This window comes from Panthera onca, chromosome D1, assembly GCF_046562875.1.
Source record: "Panthera onca isolate mPanOnc1 chromosome D1, mPanOnc1 haplotype 2, whole genome shotgun sequence".
NCBI lineage: Eukaryota > Metazoa > Chordata > Mammalia > Carnivora > Felidae > Panthera > Panthera onca.
In genome coordinates this window covers 77,904,857-77,927,532 of record NC_138348.1, presented here as the reverse complement: position 1 = coordinate 77,927,532, position 22,676 = coordinate 77,904,857, and the positions used below count along the sequence as shown (strand labels likewise).

At 35.8% G+C, this 22,676-nt stretch overlaps 1 protein-coding gene across 4 annotated transcripts in view; it reads left to right on the top strand.

The window, feature by feature from the left end:
* The window catches only part of CCDC82 (coiled-coil domain containing 82), a 33,762-nt gene extending 11,709 nt beyond the window's left edge, over window positions 1-22,053 (top strand). For 2 of the 4 annotated variants that reach the window (XM_060605295.3, XM_060605296.3), the window contains exons 4-9: window positions 5,346-5,438; window positions 7,564-7,688; window positions 10,770-10,940; window positions 16,257-16,442; window positions 20,682-20,765; window positions 21,789-22,053. In XM_060605295.3, the coding sequence (XP_060461278.1) occupies window positions 5,346-5,438; window positions 7,564-7,688; window positions 10,770-10,940; window positions 16,257-16,442; window positions 20,682-20,765 (659 nt within the window). In that variant the 3' untranslated portion in view covers window positions 21,789-22,053. Of the gene's footprint in view, window positions 1-5,345; window positions 5,439-7,563; window positions 7,689-10,769; window positions 10,941-16,256; window positions 16,443-16,818; window positions 17,281-20,681; window positions 20,766-21,788 lie in introns of those variants that run through there. The other 2 variants (XM_060605297.3, XM_060605298.3) reach the window with 2 other exon arrangements.
* The last annotated feature ends 623 nt before the right edge of the window (window positions 22,054-22,676 follow it).

Here is a 22,676-nt window from a genome sequence, read left to right as displayed (position 1 = left end):
TTAGATTAGAAATGAACATTAACTTAGTCTCCATGTAGCTATTAAAGAGAATAATTCTATCAACATAATGCAGTGTGTGCCTGAGAACAGTCTTGTAGGCATTTACATTAAATATTAAATCCTAGAACTTTCCTTCTTTTGTACAATAAGTAAAAAGTACCATTGAAATCATATTGTGGCACAAGGGAAAAGCAACGTTGCCCTATAAAGACTTGGAGAAAGAAAATGTCTGTGAAAAATGTTTCAGAAGAAAATTGTATCAAGCATTGCTTTGCAATCTGTGAAAAACAAATAGAAACTCATAAAAAGAGAACAATTTGAGATGAAATAGGGCTAAGATAAGTTGCCAGAGAATTAAAAATATAAAGTCAGAAGTAAAATCTATATTGAAAGATGTAAAAAACAGAATTAACAGTACAGAAAATCTCATCAATGATATATAGGTTAAATCCAAGAAGTTCTTTTGGAATAGAGAAAATGAAAACAGTTCTGAGGGAGAAGATAATACATAAAGGAATAGAAATGATCCGGGGCGCCTGGGTGGCGCAGTCGGTTAAGCGTCTGACTTCAGCCAGGTCACGATCTCACGGTCCGTGAGTTCGAGCCCCGCGTCAGGCTCTGGGCTGATGGCTCAGAGCCTGGAGCCTGTTTCCGATTCTGTGTCTCCCTCTCTCTCCGTCCCTCCCCCGTTCATGCTCTGTCTCTCTCTGTCCCAAAAAATAAAATAAACGTTGAAAAAAAAAAAAAAAAAAAAAAAGAAATGATCCTATTTCACAAATTTCAAGGGGGGGGGGCGGAAATGCAGAATAAATGGAAACCTAAAGGAAGAAAATTCTATAGCTTTAGTGGGATATGTAAAAGATTTGAAGTGCTAAGAGATATAGCATGTTTTTGGATGAAAGGACATATGGAAATGTGAACTGAAAGGTGTGATGGGAGAAAATACAGTTGAGTTGCTGGACATGCCCATTTATGCAAATTAAGGAGGCTCACATCCTAATAAATTGATAAAATAGATTTGCAAATAGACATTTGAGGGAAACAACTTTTCTGATTACAAGAATGAAGAAAAGTTATCTAGCCATCCTTTTTAGGACCATAAAAATGGTTTAATATATTAATTGGTTCCAGGTTCCATTAATATGTCAAAAGAGAAAAAATAATGGCTTAATTTTAAAAGATTCTAAAAAGCATCTCATGAAATTCAGTGCCCATATCTAGTTTAAAAACGAGAAAATAAGGGGCGCCTGGGTGGCGCAGTCGGTTGGGCGTCCGACTTCAGCCAGGTCACGATCTCGCAGTCTGTGAGTTCGAGCCCCGCGTCAGGCTCTGGGCTGATGGCTCAGAGCCTGGAGCCTGTTTCCGATTCTGTGTCTCCCTCTCTCTCTGCCCCTCCCCCGTTCATGCTCTGTCTCTCTCTGTCCCAAAAATAAATAAATGTTGAAAAAAAAAAAATAAAAAAAAAAAAAAAACGAGAAAATAAGTCTCAAAAATAGTAATATGAGCATATGTCCTTTACAAAACAAAGAATATTTTACATTAAGAGAATATATATTTTTAATGAAGCGCTAGAGATACTGTCAAAGAACAAAACAAAAATGTCCTACTTTGTTCTAGATGTTGTGAACAATGTAATAAGACAAAGTAAAAGAAATATAACTTTTGAAATGGAAAAGACATTACTTGAACATAATGTGATTTTATATATACATGCATACAAGCTGTAAGTTTCTGACTTATTTAGCCAGGGATATAAAAGTTAAGAGAAAGGATATGAATGCATTGAGAGCAGGAGTAGATGCAGCATATATTTCCATAGTTTTCTTGTGTTCTTTTTTGCCTATTGAGGGGGACATGTTAGGGTAGAAAGAGAACTCAACTTCTTGCTCTGCCTCTGCTTTCTTACAGTAGGCTTATACTTCTATTTCAGAATAAAGTACACCAACAATCTCTGTGCTTCTACCTAGGAGAGTATTTATAAACATTCACTTGGTTCTTGAAATAAACTTAGCACTAGCAAGACCACATCCTTCTCAGCGTTGGGGGAGAAAGCAGAGTTACTGCCCAGGAATTCCCGAACAGTATCTCCCTCTATCCAGCTCTCTGATGTGTCAGGAAGCTCACTTTCCACAAATATCTAAGAGAATCTTTTGGGAATTTGCAAAAGATCTCAGAAAGATGACCAGATTCACAATGAATATGTAAAATTCAGTATTTTCTTACATGCTGTCAATAATTATTTAAAAGATCTAATAAGGGGCAATTCCATTTATAGTAGCAATTAAAATAAAGTTCCTAGGCCTAGTCTTAGGAAGAAAAGCATGACTTTATAGGTACAAGAATAAACCTTACATTGAAATAGCAAAGGAAACATGAATGAAAGGAGAGACACACCATGTTTCTGGAAAGCAATAAATAGAAGAAGAAATTATTTCTTCGGAAATTAACTTTTTGATTTAACTTTGCAAAACAGTGCTGAAGTTCACTTGGGGGAAATATATGGGAATAAATAAAATTAGACAACAAACAAAATTAGAAGGACTTCCCCCACCAGATATAAAAATTTATCATAAAATTCCAGTAAGTAAAACAGTGTAGTACTGGCATGGCAGTGACAGATCATTAAGAAAAGTACACGGTGCTGGTACAAAATCTTGGCATATATGTGAAATTAAAACATGATAAAAGATGCATGGAAAATCAACAGAATGAGCAGCATATCTTACGATTGAGTATGAGGAAATTATCCCAAGATTAAACTACCTTGGAAAAATCAAGTTATGCATAGACACAAATACTGTTGATTTTCTCCTGTATCCTTTTGCAGTTTTTTAATAGTCATAGAAGAAAATTTTAAATGATATTCCTCGGATATTCCACAGAAGCTCATCCAATATAGCGATTAAAGCACTGAAAAAAAAAAAAAAAAAAAAAAAAAACCCAACTCTGGAGGAGGTCTGAACTCTAATCCTGATTCTTCCTCTATCTAGTTTTGTGACCTTGGGTACGTTATTTCATAATTGTGTCATTTTTAAAATTTTAAAATGAGAGATTTGAATTATTTCCTCCAATTTCCCATCCAAGTCTAAAATTCCGTGTTCTGAACAATAATATTATCAAACCTGACTACCACGCAGAACATCTCCCTAGGGGATAGTTGCGTGAAATCTGGAGTCAGACTGCTTGGGTTCCAGCGCTGCTTTCAACCCTCACTAGCTGTGTGATTTTAGGGAAATTTTTCATCCTCTTTGCATTTATTTCCTTAACTTTTAAAAATAAGCCAAGGGTATTGATAGTACCTCATAGACTTGTATTGAGAAGTAAAGCAATGCATGTAAGTGCATAAAACAGTGCCTGTCATTTATTTGCCCAATAAAATCTTTTTTTTCCAATCTGAGATGCGAGGAGCATAATTCCTCCACCACCCATCCATTCACTCAAACACAAGGAAATTGAGGCCTTCCTGACTCTTTTCAAGGAGATACTGATGTCCATTGGTAGAACACAGATTTTGTGGTGAGGCAAAAACTCTCGAGATGACTCTGATCCTCTGCCCTTTCTTTTTACTCCCAATTCTGAAGAAATGCCATCAGGTTCTTTAAAATAAAACAGCAGTTCCCAAACTCTACAGCAAGTGAGTAATGTTAGGCATTAGTACACTCGAAGACTAATAAATTCAGTGGGGTAAAAATTTCTATTTCAATTTGATAGCTCAACTTGGGAGCACAGGGGATGAATTTGATGTTTCTTTCCTCAACATGTCTGTTAATATACCTAGAACATTTTTCCTTTAATAGAGTTTGGTAAGTACTAGATAGAGTTTAGATGCATTTTAACACTCACAAATTAAATTATGTACCAACACTATATTATATCCACAGTTTGATGAAAGTCTATACAAAATTGAATGCTATTAAAGTATTATTTCATTTTCCAATTATCTTCTGATTTTTTAAAAAAATTCATAAATGGTTGTGATCAGTTCTTTTGTAATTTATAATTGATCATAGGCCCTCTAAAGTCTACATGCCCTTGTGTAAATTATCTGCTATAGTCGTTTAATTTTATCACTGCTTTATTTTGACCACTTTAGTATCATAATAACATGTTTTCCTTTTTAAAAATTTTTTAATGTTTATTTATTTTTGAGAGAGAGAGAAAGACAGAGCGCAAGTGGGAAAGGGCAGAGGGAGAGGGAGACAGGAATCTGAAGCAGGCTCCAGGCTCTGAGCTGTCGGCACAGAGCCCAATGAGGGGCTCAAACTCAAGAACCGTGAGATCATGACCTGAGCCAAAGTCGGATGCTTGACCGACTGAGCCATCCATACGCCCATAACATGTTTTTTTAAAAAAGAATGCATACTAAAAATTTTTCCTGAAGTCCAGAAAAAGGGTTATACAGCCATTTTAGTAGCTAAAATACAAGCTAAAAAGTTTCTCCATGTTAAATCTTATTTTCATTTCATTTCAACAGAAAGCACGTCAAAATTCAGTCATGAATGTTAATATAGGTCTTATTTTGCTTAAGTTTATAATCAGACATCTTCCACTTTTCCTAAAATACCCTAATATTCTTTATAGGTGCCCATGGCAAATGTTCTGTGATGACCATTTGGGTCATGGAAGGGGTTATCTTTGATAGAGAATATTTCTACAGCCATAGTAAACCTGGACCCTAAAGTATTGGGAAATACAGGAACCTTCTCTTGTAGCCTGGCCCATCACAATAGATGATTCCATGGAGCACATTGGGTTAGTGGGAAGGTAGGCTTATATATTTGGTAGGAGAAAGAAAAGAGAGAACTTTTCTAAATTGATGTGGAAAATCCTAAATCTGGGACAGAGAAAGGGAAATCGAGTTTTTATAGCCATTGGAGTTCTGGGTAGGGTAATAATTTCCTGAACAATTTCATATGTAACATGTTTTAGAAAGAAGGAAAGTCAGGAGTTGCAGGTACATATTGAACAATCTACCTGTAGAAGTTTTCTCTTTTGCTCTCTCACTCTAATTATTAAGTTGATAATTAAACTTAGGTGCACAGGGGATGATTTGGGGCTTTTTTCACAACATATCTCTTACTATTTTCTGAACAGTTTTCTCTTAATAAGTTTGGAAAGTGAAGATTATTTTAAATAACAACTTGAAATTTTGGATTAGAAGCCAGTAAATCTGGAAAATGGAGGTTTGCTCAGTGACTAGAAAAGTCACCGAGGCAGCTATAAAATTAGGATGACTAAGTGATTTCTCCTATTTATAGTATTAATTTCTTAGAGAAAGGAAACTATTTTATTCAGGGAATTGTTTTATCTGTTATGTTCTAATATGTATTTAAAATTAATTTCAGATTCTTTTAGTGACCACTATACTCACTTTGAAAGAGTTGTGAAGGCTCTTCTGATCAATGCTTTAGATGAATCTTTTCTGGGAACATTGTATGGTAAGTTAATATGAGTGGAACAATTAGTATCTTTTTTTCTTTTTCCAATTTCTAAAACCCTACCAATATAATTAATATAATATAATATAATATAATATAATATAATATAATATAATACAATATAATATAACATATATATATACATTTAAGCAAAACCAAGAGACCGTATTCTAAAGGCCCTCCAATTATTCCCTAGGATCAACTTAACTACACCAGAAGCCCATTCACTTCAAAAACTTGCTACTGTCTATTTGTGATATGTGGAAAGTGGAAAAGAAATATGTGATGTTCCTCTGACTTTAGAGAGTTCACAGTGACTGTGAGGATATAAGGCATAGACTCAAAACAGTAGAGTAGTTCAATACCCATGTGTTGTCTCAGCCTCTCTAAACTTGAATTTCGCCAGAAGTTACATACTGTTTTATGCTTTGTGCCTTTGCTCATACTGTTCTCTCTTAAAATATAATCCCTTTCCACCCTAGATTTTCCAGGTGAGTGTAAAATCATTTTCACTCCCTCATTTGTGCTACCCTGGTGGTACTGATGTGTGTATACTTACTGTATTGAAAATGTATTTTTGCCTTTCTCCCTTCTAAGAGTACAAGAAGAACCATGCCTTAGATATACACTTATCTCTTGCATCTAGCACATGATCTGGCAGTTAATAAAGACTATAATATGTTGTTCTGAATATCTACCTAATTGCCAAAGTGAGATTTCATTCACAGTTTATTGAACAAATACTTATAGAGTGCCTAAGGGGCAGGCATTTATTTGAGGGCTGGGGATATGGCAATGACTATGACATATAAGATTCCTGCCCTCATGTTGCTCTAATGAGACAGACAGACAATGAATGAGTAAACAAATATATAACATAATTTCAACTAGTGATTAGTTCTTGAGAAAAAATTAAGTAAGTTAAGGAGATCAAGTGATAAAGGAAAGGAAAGTATCTATTAGATTGGTCGAAGAAGGTCTCTCAAGAGGTGACTTTTTTTTTTTTTTTGAGAGAGAGAGAGAGAGAGGGTGCACGTGAGCCAGGGGCAGAGAGAGAGAATCCCAGGAAGGGCAGAGGGAGAGAGAGAGACTGGGCAGGGGGTGGGGGGGAGAGAGAGAGAAGTGGGGCTCACTCAAAGCAGGGCTCAAGCTCACCTGATGTGTTCCTCAACCTCACAAACCATTGAGATCATGACCTGAGCAGAAGTCAGATGCTTAACAACTGAGCCACCCAGGCACCCCAAGAAGTGACTTTTAAGCAGAAACCTGAATGAAGTCAAGGGGAAATAATGCATAGATCTAGCTGAGAGAACACCCAGTGCCAAGATCCTTAGGTAAAGTGAGTTTGATGTGATAGATGAATGGATAAAGAAGTGATATATATAGCCAATGGAATATTACATAGCCATAAAAAAGAATGAGATCTTGCCATTTGCAACAACATGGTTGGATCTAGAGGGTATAATGATAAGTGAAATAAGTCAGCTAGAGAAAGACAAAGACCATATGCTCTCACTTATATGTAGGATTTAAGAAACAAAACAAATGAACAAAGAAAAAAGGGACAAACAAAAAACTCTCTTAACTATAGAGAACAAACTGGTAGTTATCAGAGCGGAGGTGGGTGGGGGGTGGATAAAATAGGCAATGAGGATTAAGAGTACATTTATCATGGTGAGCACTGAGTAACGTATGGCATTGTTGAATCACTATGATGTACATCTGAAACTAATAAAACATTGTATGTTAATTTTCCTGGGATTAAGATAAAAAAAAAGAGTAAGTCTGATGTAGTTAAGGAATAATTAGAAGGCCTCTGTGGTTCTTTCCTTTCCCTAACATTCTGATGGAATTGTGGTTTTTTTCTTCATTAATCTTTTTTAAATTTAAAATACCTTCTAAAACTGTGGGAAGAAATCCTTAAGTATTCAGTTATTTAAATATTTCCTAATAACGTTTCTCGACCTTGGTACTATTGGTAGTTGAAGCTGGATAATTCATTGGTGTGGGGGGGCTTAAAAATTAGATAGATAGATAGATAGATAGATAGATAGATAGATGATAGATATTTCCTAAGGGCTAAGTGATTATTTTTTGTTGTTGTTATTGTTGTTCCCCTGAACAGATGGCACCAGACAAAAATCATATGCACAAGATATGTTGACATCTCTTCATTATTTGGATAACCGCTTTGTTCAGCCTCGTCTAGAGAGTTTAGCTTCTAGAAGCCGTTGGAAAGAGCTATATAAGGTATATAGTTTTTTATTTGTTTTTGAATTTCTGGTTGGGGGTATGGGAGTGGGAGGCCTATCGGGATTTAAATATCCAGTCAGAATGAATAATCTTCTAAATTACTGGCATTTTTTTTTGTTGAATAATCAGCTTATCACCTCTTCTAAAAGCTACTATTGTTTTAATTATTGTAACACTTATTATATGTATCCAGTAATTAAGTAGTTCTAAATGATGAATAACTTTAGAACATCTCAGGTCTTAGCCCATGTAAAGGCTACTATTGTTTTAATTATTGTAACACTTATTATATGTATCCAGTAATTAAGTAGTTCTAAATGATGAATAATTTTAGAACTTCTCAGGTCTTAGCCCATCTATTGAAATGAGGAGGTTATCTCATAGGATGTTAATTCTCTCTTCAGAAAAGAGTTCCATTGTTAAGAGAAAGAGTTAAACTTAACTGGAGGACTTTTCAAGGAGAATTAATGTGTAAATTTATACTATAAATCTTCAAGAGGGTGATGTAGAATGTAATACTTTCCAAATTTGTGTTTTACTATGAGGCTCCTTTTCATGAGCTACCTTTTATCACCTCCTTCTATCACCTGCTAGAAGAATTGATTTCCTTAACATAATTTGGGAAACAATGGCCTAGGTTGCCTTTGAAATCCTTCTCCACTTTAAGATTTTGTAATTCTACCAATTTAGGGGGAGCATCCTTTTAATGTATAAGATTTATTGCATTTCATGTTATCCCATAGATTTCTATTTTATGATCTCTAATAGTAGAGGCTATCTTACATGATTTTTACGTTTTTTTTTTTTAATCTCCCTACTTCTAACATTCTATCTCCCAATTATTAGGAAAATAGCAAGATAACAGAGATCCAAGTTCCTAACAGTCCTTTTAGAACTTAAATCATTAGCTACTCTACCTCATTTATGTCAGGAGATTTGACTTCATCCAAGGCCTGTTCAATCTTGAATTACCTGATAAATTAGCCATAGATGGTTTATTAAGGGACAGTTATGGGATTACAGAAAGAGAAGACTTCAGTTTGGAGAATGACTGAGTTTAGGGACACCATATATATATTTTTTCCTTTGGGTGAGTTTTTAATCTCTCTAAACTCTAGTCTTTTCCTCAGATACAGAAAACATTTACCTACTTTAAAAAGTAAAAGGAATAGTTACTTACTTGGAAGGTAAAATACATAGCGTAGTTCTTAGAACATGGTATAAATATTGTTTTCTTTAATAGAAAAATAGCGTATATTTAATGCTCATTTAACTTGGCCAAGTAATTTGCATGCAGTGTAAAGTATCTTATTTGATCTTCAGAGCAACCCCATGAGGAAGGCACTATTATTTCCTCCATTTTAAAGAAGAGAAAACCGTGACTCAGAAAAATTGAGTAACACAAGGCTATAGAGCTAGTTATTAGCTAGGCCAGTGTTCAAACCTAGAAATCATAGCTTTCTAATATTTCTCTGACTTGAAAGCCCATACCACTATGCTATATTATGCTTTACTATACTGTGGTATGTTATGCTGAATTTGGATAACCCAATGTTGAAATAATAACTCTAAGATATAAGAAAATATTAACTTACAAATGTAGAGACATAGATGATTCAGTATGGTCTTGGTCAAAATTAGCTAAGTTATGCTGCAAAAAATAAATAATGGGACATACCAGCAATGAAAATCTTAATAGCTTACCCCAGCAAAGTTTATTTTTCAGTTATATGTCCCGTGTAAACCAGCAGGAGTGTTCCTACATATTGTAGTCACTCACAGAGCCAAGCTGCTGGAGCTTTCATCTCAAATGTGCTTCCATAAGGACCAGAGAAGCAAGAAGGGGAGGTGGTTAGCCACCTATTCCCTCAGAATGTCAGCCTGTAAGTGACACATGTCACACAAAGGGCCATGAAATATGAGAAATATTAAAAGTAAAGAAAATGCAATGTTGTTGTGAATCATACAGTGTTAGAAAGGAAACTATTACTATACTGGATATTTACTCTCAAGCTGGTAGAGAATACGAATATAGGTTAGTAACCCTGCTAATACGTTCACTGTATGTAGTTCAAACATTATGGTAAAACCTAATCTACACTACTAATTATAACAGCAGTATCTAGCACAGGCATAGAGTGTGGGCAAAAATATGCAACCACAAGTTTACAAATGCCAAATATTTCCTCAGTTTGTTAACTCATTGCTAATTCAGCTATTAGGCTGTCTATATCAATACTGGCCACCTAGCAGTTTTATGACCAACTTGTTTATTTTCATAGTACTTTATTTAGTAGGTAGCCATTCAGAGGATTAAATTATTTCCGGGGGTACCTGGGTGGCTCAGTTGGTTAAGCGTCCGACTTCAGCTCAGGTCATGATCTCACAGTTCGTGGGTTCGAGCCCCTTGTTGGACTCTTCTGCTGACAGCTCAGAGCCTGGAGCCCGCTTCATATTCTGTGTCTCCCTCACACTGTGCCCCTCCCCTGCTCATGCTCTGTCTGTCTGTCTGTCTCTCTCTCTCTCTCTCAAAAATAAATAAACATTAAAAAAAGAAGAAATTAAATTATTTCTGGAATATTTTGTGGGAAATATGCTATAATTTACACAATGGAGACTGTGATCTGGTTTTTCTCAATTTTCAACTAACCTAAATGAATTCATCTTTTTATTGTAGTATCCTGAATTTTTGCTGCTCAGTCTTTTCTATTTTTAACTATAATACCTCATACCTAACTAGAGATGAGAGGAGAAAAGTAAATTAGTATCTGCGAAGAATACTACTTAATAGTAACACACAAATGGGGAGGATATGAAACTAATTTTTTTTCCTAGTCTGGTTTCTTTTCATTTAATAGCCTAAATTATAAGTTATTTTTTTATTTAAAAATATCTTGTCAAATATCTACCCCATATTCTGCATAAACATAAGAAATATCAGTGTGTTTTGCTCTTACATCCTAACCACTTACTGTGATTCCTAATATTGGTTTTAATTTGGTTAGGTTCTTTTTATGTTTTATTTTGTTGTTTTTTCCAGTCTTGTAAAGCTTCATTACATTTTTTCATTGTTTTCAGGAGCGGGTAGAAAATTATTCTAATGTAAGTATCCATTTGAAGAATCCTGAAAATTGTTGCTGTCAGGCTTGTGGATTGCATCGCCACTGCAGGTACTCGGTGCGTTTATCAGGAAAGTTGTATAACACCAGGACTATGGAAACAGACGATTTCATGTCACATGATAAACAGGTATTTTTCCCTCTCATTTTGGTTTTCAGTATTTAGAAATTTTCAATACGTAAGCTTACACAAATAACCCTGTTATTTTTACAAATGGAGAAAGCACTAGGACAGAGGGAAAGAGTATAAGGAAAGAAGGTATAATTTTGAATGTGAAAAATGTCTTATATGACAAGTTTATAAATGCAAAAATATTAATGATGAGAGCTTCCTCTGGTGAGTCTGTATATCTATGAAGGGTGTGTGTGTTTGGGGGGCCCTTAGAGTTGCCTCTAAGTACTGCCAGTCAGTTATTATGATAGAAATATACTGTTAATCTAAATTCTTCTGCTACATTAGGTAGTATTATTCCTCAGTACTATTGGCGATAATTGAGCAGATCCCTCTAAATAATCCAGGTTGCAAGAATCACTTAGAAAGTTTGTATGGGGATAATGAATTCAGATTTAGTCTTTAACGTATCATTTGGCAGGTTACTATAAAAACATTTCTTTTCTCAACACAGTCAATATGCAAATCTCATTGTTTAAAAACTGATCTGTGGCTTTTTATGAGGTAAGACATGTAGAATCCTAATGAAAGTGATTTGATACTCTAAGGATCATGTTCTGTTGTATAGATCAAAACTAGTGCTGTACTTTCACTGTCTTCCCTGTCTACAGCTAATTCTAGGAAGGAAAGGGAGTTAGAAAACCATTTCTGGAGTTCTGATATTCCTGTGAAAGAGTAAAGATTCTGTATAAAATAGTTATTCAAATATCTAAAAAGTAAGAGAGATCTCATAAAATAAAAACAAAGAAAATTAATACACCAGTCACACAATGGAAGAAACATCAAAGTTAACAATTAGAACATGATTATTCTCCATCTAAAGGCATACAGTAAAACCTATCTTAAGATGCCAGTTGATAGCTCTCAAAGTAGCAAAGTATTTTTAAATCAGATGATAAAATACAGTTCTGTCATGGTTGCATTGAAACTGGCAGTTTCATGGACAATAAGATTCCTACAAAGAGCAAGGATGTGATCTATCTTTTTAGAACACTGGATAGCTACCTATAGCCAGAGTTATAACACTATACATATTCAGTGCCCACATGTTTATGCTAAGCAGAGTCATCCAGTATAAAAGCAGAGGACACAATCATGAAGTTCACTGAAGCATTAGTTATAATACAAAACAAATTTGGATATAATTCAAATCAAATATTAGAGTAGTAATTTAATAAGTTATGTATATCATACCATTTTGTGACAGAATATGATATAAGCACTAAAATAGTATTTATGAAGGTTGTGAGATCGTGCTAGGTGAAAGTGAAATAGTGAGCAGTGTACATTACTGTCCTTGAAGCTATGTAAAAATATGTATACACTTGTCTGTTTAGCTGTATGCAAACATTAAACTAGTTATTGTGTAATTTAAGATAATGTAATTAAAATTCTTTTTTTAATGTTTATTTTTGAGAAAGAGAGAGAGACAGAACACGAGTGGGGGAGGGGCAGAGAGAAAGGGAGACACAGAATCCCAAGCAGGCTCCAGGTTGAATTCACAGACCGTGAGATCATGACCTGAGCCAAAGTTGGACGCTTAACCGACCGAATCACTCAGACACCCCCATAATTAAAATTCTTTAATACTAAAATTTTCAGTAATTTTTTTCTTTAAATGGAAGAAGCACCTATTAAAATCTATTTTATATTCTACTGAACTATAGCAGCAATGCATGTATATGGAAAGGAAAGGGAAAGGGAAAGGGATAGGAAGGAAGAAAATAATAAACTTGTTTTTCATCTAAGGCATTAAAGAGACTATGCCATCCCCAGACCCACCCTTAAATTATTTTGAAAACCAATTCTCCATGTTGTGTTTTTGCCCATAGTTATATAAAATTGAGACTGCTTGGGGTTAACTAGGGTCCTCTTTTAAGGTGCCAATAATGAAGGATGCATTTAATGAGTATGTTTAATAATAAAATTTTTCTCCTTACTTACCTAAGATTAGCTTCTTTGAAAGACAGGATGCTTTGATGGAAAGTGGAATCGGTGGGAAAGAGTAATTTTAGTTACAGTAGTCTTGGATAGGGTACTGAGACAAAAGGCCTTGGCCCACCAAATTGTGGTGAAGTCTGGGGATATAGATGAAAAGGAAGTCACGTGAAGAAAAAGGGCAAAATCTGAGAGGCAGTTGGGAGGACCGACTGTAATCTTGAATTCATTTGAGTTTGCCCAGAATCTGTCCAGACTCCTAAAGACCCTCAAGATCCAAAGGGAGAGGCAGGAATTTTGAAATAAGTGTCAGTGTGTAACATGTCCATGAAAAAAACGGACCAAAAGGAAATAGAATCCTTTGGCTCAGTCTATTGCACTAATTGTTTCTAGAGACCTAGAAACAAAAGAGAAACTTCTTCCCGTTCTTCCTCTTTTCTTGAGGATCTTTTTTCTTTCTTCTTCATACTTTCACTTCCATAAGGACCTGGCTCCTCTGTATATTAAGGAGGGCCGAGAGAAATACCTCAAAAAGCTCCCTATAATTAGCTGGATATTACAAATGTGCATAATGCATGTTTTATTGTATCCTTGCCTTAGTTTGTTAACCAGTGTGTTTACACTTCTACATGCTGTATCTAATAAATTACAAATCAGATTCTTTCTACTGCCTTACAATTCACCATCTGCTGTTTTAGGAAAATTTGGTGACAGGTTTTTGCTCTGTTTCAAATTGTATCTTTGGATACATAGGATCCCTTAATTCACATTGATAACTGAGGTGAATCAGTTATTTTCAGATACATCAGTTTATAGAACCATGCTAACTAACCCTGAACAGTGGATTAGTAACCATTTTCATGTCATTTTGCTTGTCTTCGTTGAGAACAATCATCACAGAACTTATTTCTCTATCTCTGGCCATTTTTTTTAGTATTGTCTATCTTGTTAGAATAGTGTCCTTAATATCCAGAAATGCAATTAGATAGTTAAAAGTAATCTCTAAATATGTTTCTCAACATTTAAGGTCACTGTTCTTACAGCAGAGTTTTATCTTAGTACTTTATATAAATGGACTCCAACAGTGTAAACTGTGTACAATGTACACAGAAATTCATAAGGTATAATAGGCTGTGACAATACACTAAAAACAGGTGGGGCGAAGGGAGAGGTCTACTTGCATTCTTACAGCCTATTACATACATTTACTCTTTCCTGTGAACTCCTACTAACAATGGTTTAGGCTCTTCCACAGAAAATGTGATCACATTTTATGATCACATAGTGTGAGAATATTCTAAAGGTAATTTTGGGTTTATTGATCTACGTAAGTGTAAGTAGCTGCCAAGAAGGTAGGAATTTGAAATGGAAAGAAGTAAACTATAATGTTAAATATTTTCAGTGGATATTTTTGTTTCATACAGGTAAAAGATTTTTAAATAAGGGTGTTTAAATACCTCCTCCTTCCCTCTTGCCCTAACTTAAAATTTTTATGCAGATAAATTCCTCAGTTTTATGGAAATATAAAATACAGTATGGTGGAAAGTTTTTAAAAAATTATACTATTTTTCTACTGTATTTTATCCAGAATGGCCATAGGAGACTTCACCCACATAATCTACTTTGATAGCAGAAATGGAGAAACATAGGGCACCTGTAGTGGCCACTGAAACTATTGTGGTATCTTTTTTACTCAAAGTATAAAAGGACATATTGGCCAGGGAATTGTGATAGTCGATATGATTCGTTTGATGATAATGTTGAGATGAGAAGGTTACTGAGAGTAGGCAAGCAATGAACAAACCATATGTGATTGTTTATTTTTTTTTAAGTTACTTATTTATTTTGAGAGCGAGAGAAAGACCATGAGCAGTGGAGAGGCAGAAAGAGAGAGGGGAGAGAGAGGATCCCAAGCAGGCTCCGTGCCACCAGCACAGGGCTCAAACTCACAAACCGTGAGATCATGATGAACTGGAATCAAGAGTCAGATGCTTAACTGCCTGAGCCACCCAGGTGCCCTTGTGATTATTTCTAATAATCCAAAAAACAGAAAGGTTTTCAAGGAACTTGAACAGGTATCTTAACATGGTTTTCTTGAATTTTTGAGGATTTTAAGGAAGACTGTAAGATGTCCCAAATACCATTTTCACAAGATGTGCATCAAAACCGTTGCTGATCATATTTAACTTTCATTCAGTTTTAACAAACTATTCTTTATTTTATTACTATTTTTTGCCAATATACTCAGGTTATTTATTTAACTAATCACCTGTATGATCCCTTGCAGGGTGGCTTCAGGAAAACACTACAATTCTTTGTTAGATGGAATACAAGTTACATAGATCAATATTGTAACTATGCCACTTGTACTAAACTCATGAAAACACAACCCATTAGTGAATTTAGGCACAGAGACAAAGACATAACTTAACAGGGAAATTGTCTCTGTCCTCTGGTTGCTTCATGAGAATGAGATTGATCATGTAGTAATGTTTTTAGTTATAATGTTATTTTGTAGTTTTCCTATTTTAGTTTTCAGTGTGTATAACGGTACATATTCCAAACGTTCTGAACGGGAAATGCTCTGGTTGGTTGATTCACAAGAAGAGTATTCTTAATCACAGAATCCTGGAAGTCCATATACACATAGAAGTTAAAATTCTTATATTTTGCTAACAGTAAAACATTAATGTGTTACAATCACATCAGAGCCACTAATTAAGGAACGAAATAGGACTAAACACAAAGTTTTTACTTTACAAAATGCTTCGGAGCAAATTATTTAGTGAAAAACTGCCAATTGGTTTGAGAGTTTGTTTCAGTTTTGCATGTTGCTTTTAAGCTAGAACATTAGTCTAATCCAGGTATTTCTAATTCAGTAACCGTGTCCGTGGGGTCTATTTTCTTGCTTTGGGTGTGCCTGTTCTTCTGCCTTAACAAGCCATTTTTCTCCTCAAACTTGTCTAGCTCTGGTTTTTAAAGACTTAGTTCAAGCATCACCTACTCGAGGACCCCTCTCCTCTCTGGATTGGGTTAATTGTCCCTCCTTTGTACCTCGGTAGCATCTCTTGCACAGCATTTGACACATTGTTTTGTAATCAAATGCATGTCCGGTGCTTAGCCCAATACTTGAAGAAACATAGTACATGTTCAGTTTTTCTTAACTAAGTTGTATAAGAGAAGGTGAGTGAATCATTGTACAAACATTTTGAAAATTAATAATGCATTTATTAAATTTTGCTGTTAAAGAAAAATCTCAAAACTAGAAAGGCTGTGTAATCATTACTATATGTCTGACTTCATATGTCAGGTAATAATGTTTATTCCTTGATTTAGGTGTTTACTGTTGGCAGAATTTGTGCTGATCGTACCAGAATTTATCACAAACTGAAACATTTTAAGTTCAAGCTGTACCAGGAATGCTGCTCCATTGCAAAGACAGAAGAAGTTGAGGATGAACAGGTTAAAGAAACAGTGGAAAGAATTTTCAATCAGTCAAAAGAAAGTGGCTGGATTAAGGAGGTAAGGTGAATATAGAAGAATCATTTCATTCATAGATTCTGGAGCCTACTTATGATCAGCAAAATGATGCAAATGATTAGAAGACAGTGAAATTTAAAAGAGAATCTCTCCTTTCCCCCCGTCTTTGTATTTTCTCTTCTTCCACCCATTCCTTTCATGCTTATCATTGTCCAACCCTGAACAGGTGCCCTGATGATCTAAGCATTCCTTCAGCGCATCAGATAAATTGAAATCAGCGATAATACTGTCCTGTAATGAAGGACCTCTGTCCTTTCACTTTTATATATATGGTATCCCTTACATATATATTAAGTCCCTGTATTTTCTTTGACGAAGTGTAGGACTCACCTCTGCTTGTCTGCTTCCTATTCTTTAGAACAGTTCTTGTGACCCGAGAGTGAAGAAACACCTGGTGCCAATCTGAGGAAAGGATCTCGGCTGCCAGTTCTAATACCACCCACATCCTCTTCTTGAGGACATGGGCTGAGCAGTGAGCACTGTAACTGAAGATCAAGGGGAATGCAGAGGTTTCAGGCCACAGCACTGATTTTGATTCCCCCAAATCCTGCTGATCACTAAGTTTGATATCAGGGATAAAGTGGGGGTTTTGAAGAGTGCACTGGATTCCTGAAGATCTGCTGGCAGCTCAGAAGCTCTGGTCTGCTCACAGAGCTTTTAGAATTGTTTATGGTACTTGGAAAGAATGCTATTATTATTGCAGTCTTCTAAAACAAGTGTAGTTACGTGAACGTATAAGAGAAAACATATAGCAGATTTTCAGGCAACTCAGATCAACAGTATATTTAATCTTAAAAAAAAAAAAAAAAAAGCCTGACTTGAGATCTGTTGCCTGGGTTATTTATATCATAGGGGAATTTGTAAAAGAGGAAAATAAAAAAAGAAGAGAGCTTAGTGAATAAACTTATGAGCAAAGGGAAAGAAAAAGAGAACAACAAACAGGAACTTGTTAGGACACGTCATATTCTGCAGAGGTGTCCCAGTCTGGAGAGTGACATCAAGACTGGTTTCCCTTCTGAGGATTATCTTCCCATCACAGCCACACCACCCAGTGGATCTCTCTGCCTGCCCCCCACATCTTGACCCTTCTGTAGTCTTTTCTCTCATTTTACTCTCCTCAGCTTTTTATCTTTTACTTTGCTTCAGCTTCTCTCCCAGTGCTTTCCTCCCTGTCCTCCTCTGTGCTTTTCAGTTTGCCTTAGGGAGAAGCCACCACTTAGCCAGTAAGTCCCATCTTCATTTTCCATGATGACCTGAAATTCTTACGTGCTTTCACTGGTGCATTTAAGTGTTGCCAACGCTCTCATGGAGTTGAAAAACCTTTTGGGACACCACATTTTTTAAAGAATTGTGTGCCAGGTGTAGAAAAATCACTATGCATGTATTATATATATTATATATAATAATAGTATATGTGGGGAAGAACATTAAATTTCTTGCAGAGAATAAACCAAAAGCATTTCCAGATCATGTACCTTAAAGTTTAACAAGGTTTCTAACAGAAGGGACCTGGAACAAGAAAAAAATATTCTTGGGAAGAGAAAACCCAAGTGTCCTCTTATGCTTAAAGAAAAACACTTAGCATTGGGCATTTCAGGTATTTCAAGATCATGCATGTTTAGGACAACATGCACGTTTTGTTTTTCACATAAAATACCACAGAGCTTCATTTTCTTTCTGAGATCCCTCCTCCTTTAAAAATATTTGTCCACACGTTTTCTCAAAAGATTTCCTAGAAACTACAGTTTAGAGCCGATATAAACCCATACACAGCGTTTTGTGCTGGGATTACCTTTCAGAGCTCCTCAAGCACTCTGACGTTTCTCAGCACCACCCCACCTACCCCTGGGAGTGCGCGTGTCCCGCGTGGCCGCACTGCATTGCTCATGACACACGCCTTTCTCTTTGGCTGCAATCCTATGGCCCCAGCCACCCGCACCCTTTCCAGTGCCAGGGCTCAGCGCCACTTGAACGGCCAGATCTGTGGCTCTTTTTGCTCTTACCTCCCACTGATTATGTCAACCCCTTCTTTTACCTCACACAAACGATTTGGTCTTGTCTTTCCTCCCAGCTCACATTGCACACCTTGCTTTTTCCTTATCTGCCCCTTCCTCCTCCACCTCAGGATATTTCTGCATTTCTTCCCAAAGACCTGCCAACTAGACTGACTTCTTGTTCCTCCTCCTACCAGTTGAACTAAGATGACCTGTTTTTAATCTAGGATGACATTAAAGGGTAGGAGGAACCTGAGTGTGAAGAAAATAATGAATGGGGAGCGCCTGGATGGCTCAGTCAGTTAAGCATCTGACTCTGGATCTTAAGGCTCAGGTCTTGATCTCATGGTTTTGAGTTCAAGCCCCACATCAGGCTCTGCACTGAGTGTGAAGATTACTTAAAAAAGGGAAAAAAAAAGAAAAAGATGCATGATAAGAAAATTATAATAAAACCAAAACATATAATAAATATAATAAAAGTAATTGTCTGATTCTAAATTACACTTGAAGAACATACTGTCATATGCCACTGGCAAAATTCTAACAAATGTTTCTCATTAAGAAGAAAGTGCACGTGATGATGGGGTTTCCAGAGAAGTTGAAGATAGGGTTGTTGGGATAGGGTGGTGAAAACAGGAACATCAGGAAAGGGGAGAATGTATTTCAATAATACTATCAAGTCTCAGTTTTGTGGTATGAAAAGTTTAAATCTATTACATAAAGATTGTTACATAACAAAGAATTTTAAATAACGATTTGATATCTCACCCCTTCCTGAAACTCTTCTAATGTGGTCTCTTCTCTTTCCCCCCTTTTAAACTTGTTTCCTGTTCTTTTTCTTTCTCTCCTTAAACTGGTGTTTCTCAAATCAAGGCCCTAACTACCTATGTCAGAATCACCTAGAAGTTTGTAGAAAATGTGTAGTTCCTGGCCTCCCTGCAGAACTACTGAATGAGACTCCTTGAGGGTGTTAAACACCCAGTATTTAACAAGTTAGGTGATTCTTAAGCAAATTAAAGATTGAGGGCCACTATTTAAAGGTACTTGTTGCAGGGCACCTGGGTGGCTCAGTCAGTTGAGCATCCAAATTTGACTCAGGTCATGATCTCACGGTGGTAGTCTGTTAGTTCAAGCCCTGCATGGGGCTCACTGCTGTCAGCATGGAGCCAGCTTTGGATCCTCTGTTCCCCTCCTCTCTGCCCGTCAGTCCCCCGCTCACACTCTCTCTCTCTCTCACACAAATAAATAAACCTTTAAAAAAAGAAAAAGTACGTGTTGTTCCACGTTCCATTCTCGGCCCCTGTAAGTTCTCTGACTTGGCAAACCTATTCCTTTCTTCATGTCTAACTGGTGTTTCTGACCAGAGGATCCCAACCTCCTCCTTTTGTGTTCTGACCTCTTTCTCACACTCCATTCCCACAGTTCACATGTTTTAATCAGTAGGTCAATCTGGCACCTCAAAGGGGTTAATATAATAAGATCCAAACTCTCCAAATTTTTAGTAAAAAAGAATGGTGGAACCAGAATCTTTAGGTGGAGAGAACGGCCAGGCAATACTGTCTTCTCTCTGAATTTCACTTTTCCATAGGAAGGCTTTCTTTTTTCTAACTAAAGCCGCACCCCCCAACCTTTAAATCTCAGAAATAGCATACTATAATGATTAAAATCATGGATTTAAATATTTTCCAGCAGTAGAATTTGGAGGCAAGTTACTTTATTTCTCTAAGTTGCCTCTTCACTAAAATAGGAATTAAAACAACAAAGATAGAGTTTTGATCATGGATATTAAAAGATCAACACATTTTAAGCGTTTAGTATTGGACCTAACAATTAGTAAGTGATCAATTAATGTCAACTATTATTAGTAATAAAAGCAAGAAGTTTTCCCTCCTTCATGCAGTATGGCTGGGATTGCAATTTTCCAAAAGAAATTTAATAAGAGAAAAAATATATGAAGATAATATAAAAAGCATAAAAACAATCAAACTTTTAATGTACAGGTTTCTAATTCTAGAATACTTTACTCCTATCTAATAGAACCTACCTGAATACTAGGTCAAGAGAATCCCTAAGTAGTCCAAAGGTTATTTCCAACCTCCCCACCCCCCCACCCCGTTCTTTTCTTCATTCTTTCCAGAGAAGGTGATCCAGTCAGAGGTCTTGAGGGGGAAAAGGTTTCCTAGCCCTTTCTAGAAGGAAAACACACTTCTTCTTTATCTTTCCATAGTTTCCTACCACCACAAAAGTCAGGTCATCGGGATCCTCTCTCTCTTCATTGGGAATGGAACCAGAGTTCATAAGAAACCATTAGGTCAGTTAATTCTCCTCAGTTGAAGTCAGTATTTTGAACGCTATTGTGAGATTTCTAAATCATCCTGACCCCTCTCTTATCTTGCCCCACCCTGGGTCTTAGCTCTTCATCTTCATTGCTATCACTGGAATTTGGGACCTCATTACCTAACTTATTACAAGACACTAGTAACTAATTGCTATACTATTCTAGAATGGCTGTTTTACCATTTTTCTTAAAACACACGTCAGATCAGGTCAATCTCCTACCGTATAACCTTTAGCAGGGTCACATTGCCTGTCACATTATTGCTAAACTCCTTCAGCTAGCATTTCATACATTTTATTCTCTGACCACAAACTCTTTGGTTCAGTCTTCTCTTTCTGTTCCCCTACAAAACCTCAAATTATAGTTAAATTCCATAAAATCTTGTCTTCTCACTGTTGCATGGACTGTTGTCTGCTACAGAAAACTCTCCCCAGCAAATCTTTGCCTATCGAATCCTTTTTCCCAGGACAGCTCAAGTGATTCCCTTTCCTGATCACTTCAACTAACCATGGCTACTCTTCTGAACCTTCCTAACAGTGTCTATATACTTTGTCATGGCACCAGTGCCATGTACTGGTGTTGTATTGTACACGTAGTATTGGTGTACTCCCAGTGAACTCTGGTCTGTTTAGGATCAGGGAAAGAGATTATTTTTGTACCTAGACAGTCATGAGAAAGTATTCAATATATGTTATGTGTTCAAACAATTTTTGTTGAGTAAGTTATTGAAGTTGTTATACTTCTATAAATATGATCATAGAAAAATTATATTTTATAAGAACATTATGAGATCAATAATAATGTTCAGTTTGATCTCTTTCCACTCCTTTATGAGTTAGAAATGCTTATTTGCAATTGTGTCCCTGTTTATAATGAGATTTTTGCTCATGATTATCATGAAATGAACATGTTCCTGTTTGTCTCTGTAGATTGAAAAGGCCTACCTTATCTTCTTTGCTTTGAGTAAAATAACTAGCTTTTTTATTGTATACACAGAAATATGGTCAACTTCAAGAATATCTAAATTTGGCGGATTACTTTCAAGATGAGAAGTTTGACTGAATTGTAACACATTTCCTTCAGAGAAGATTTTATAAATTCCTGTAAATGTGAAGATCATGAGTCTTATTTCTCTGTATCATGTGACATTTTTTATAAATTTTATGTGTATTTTCATGGCAAATATCTTGTTTAAAACATATGTTCATCTTAATTTCCATGAAATGGCACTCACAGTCGAATAAAAGTTTTATCTGCTGTACATAGAAAACATAAGCCTAATAATTTTTAAGTAAGTGTATTTTAAAGTTACAAAACAATGCCTTTATAACAGATGATCATCAAGTGAATGAGCTGTTCATGTTCTGTCACCTTAGTAGACAAATACCGTATTTTAAAAATGAATATAGATCAACACTTACGTGTATTTATTATTGAATCCCTGCCCAGATCTGTTGATTATCCTTTCCAGTATTAAATGATCTGCACTGATATATTGTTCACTGCTATCATCTACACCAGAGGGCCATGGAAGAAACCCAATGTTTCATTCAGTTCAATCCCCTCACCTCAGAAGCAGACTATAGTTTACCCATTCCAAGTAAAGGAACGCTTTTCTCCTTTTCTAAAGTCTCCTTTGGAAATAGATCTCAGGCCGCCAGAGTCTTTCAACCCTCACATTCAGGAATAATTTCATGGTGTGTTTTTTCATGCTTCATAATGTTCTTTATATTTTTTATTCAATTTTGTCTACATGCTAATGATTAAGATGTATTTTATTTGTTTTTATCCATAACTTTTCCCATATATGTATTTATGTTAGGATCTGAAGATCTCAGAGAGACAAATTCAGCCAAAAATAGTTTAAAAGCATATTTTGGCATC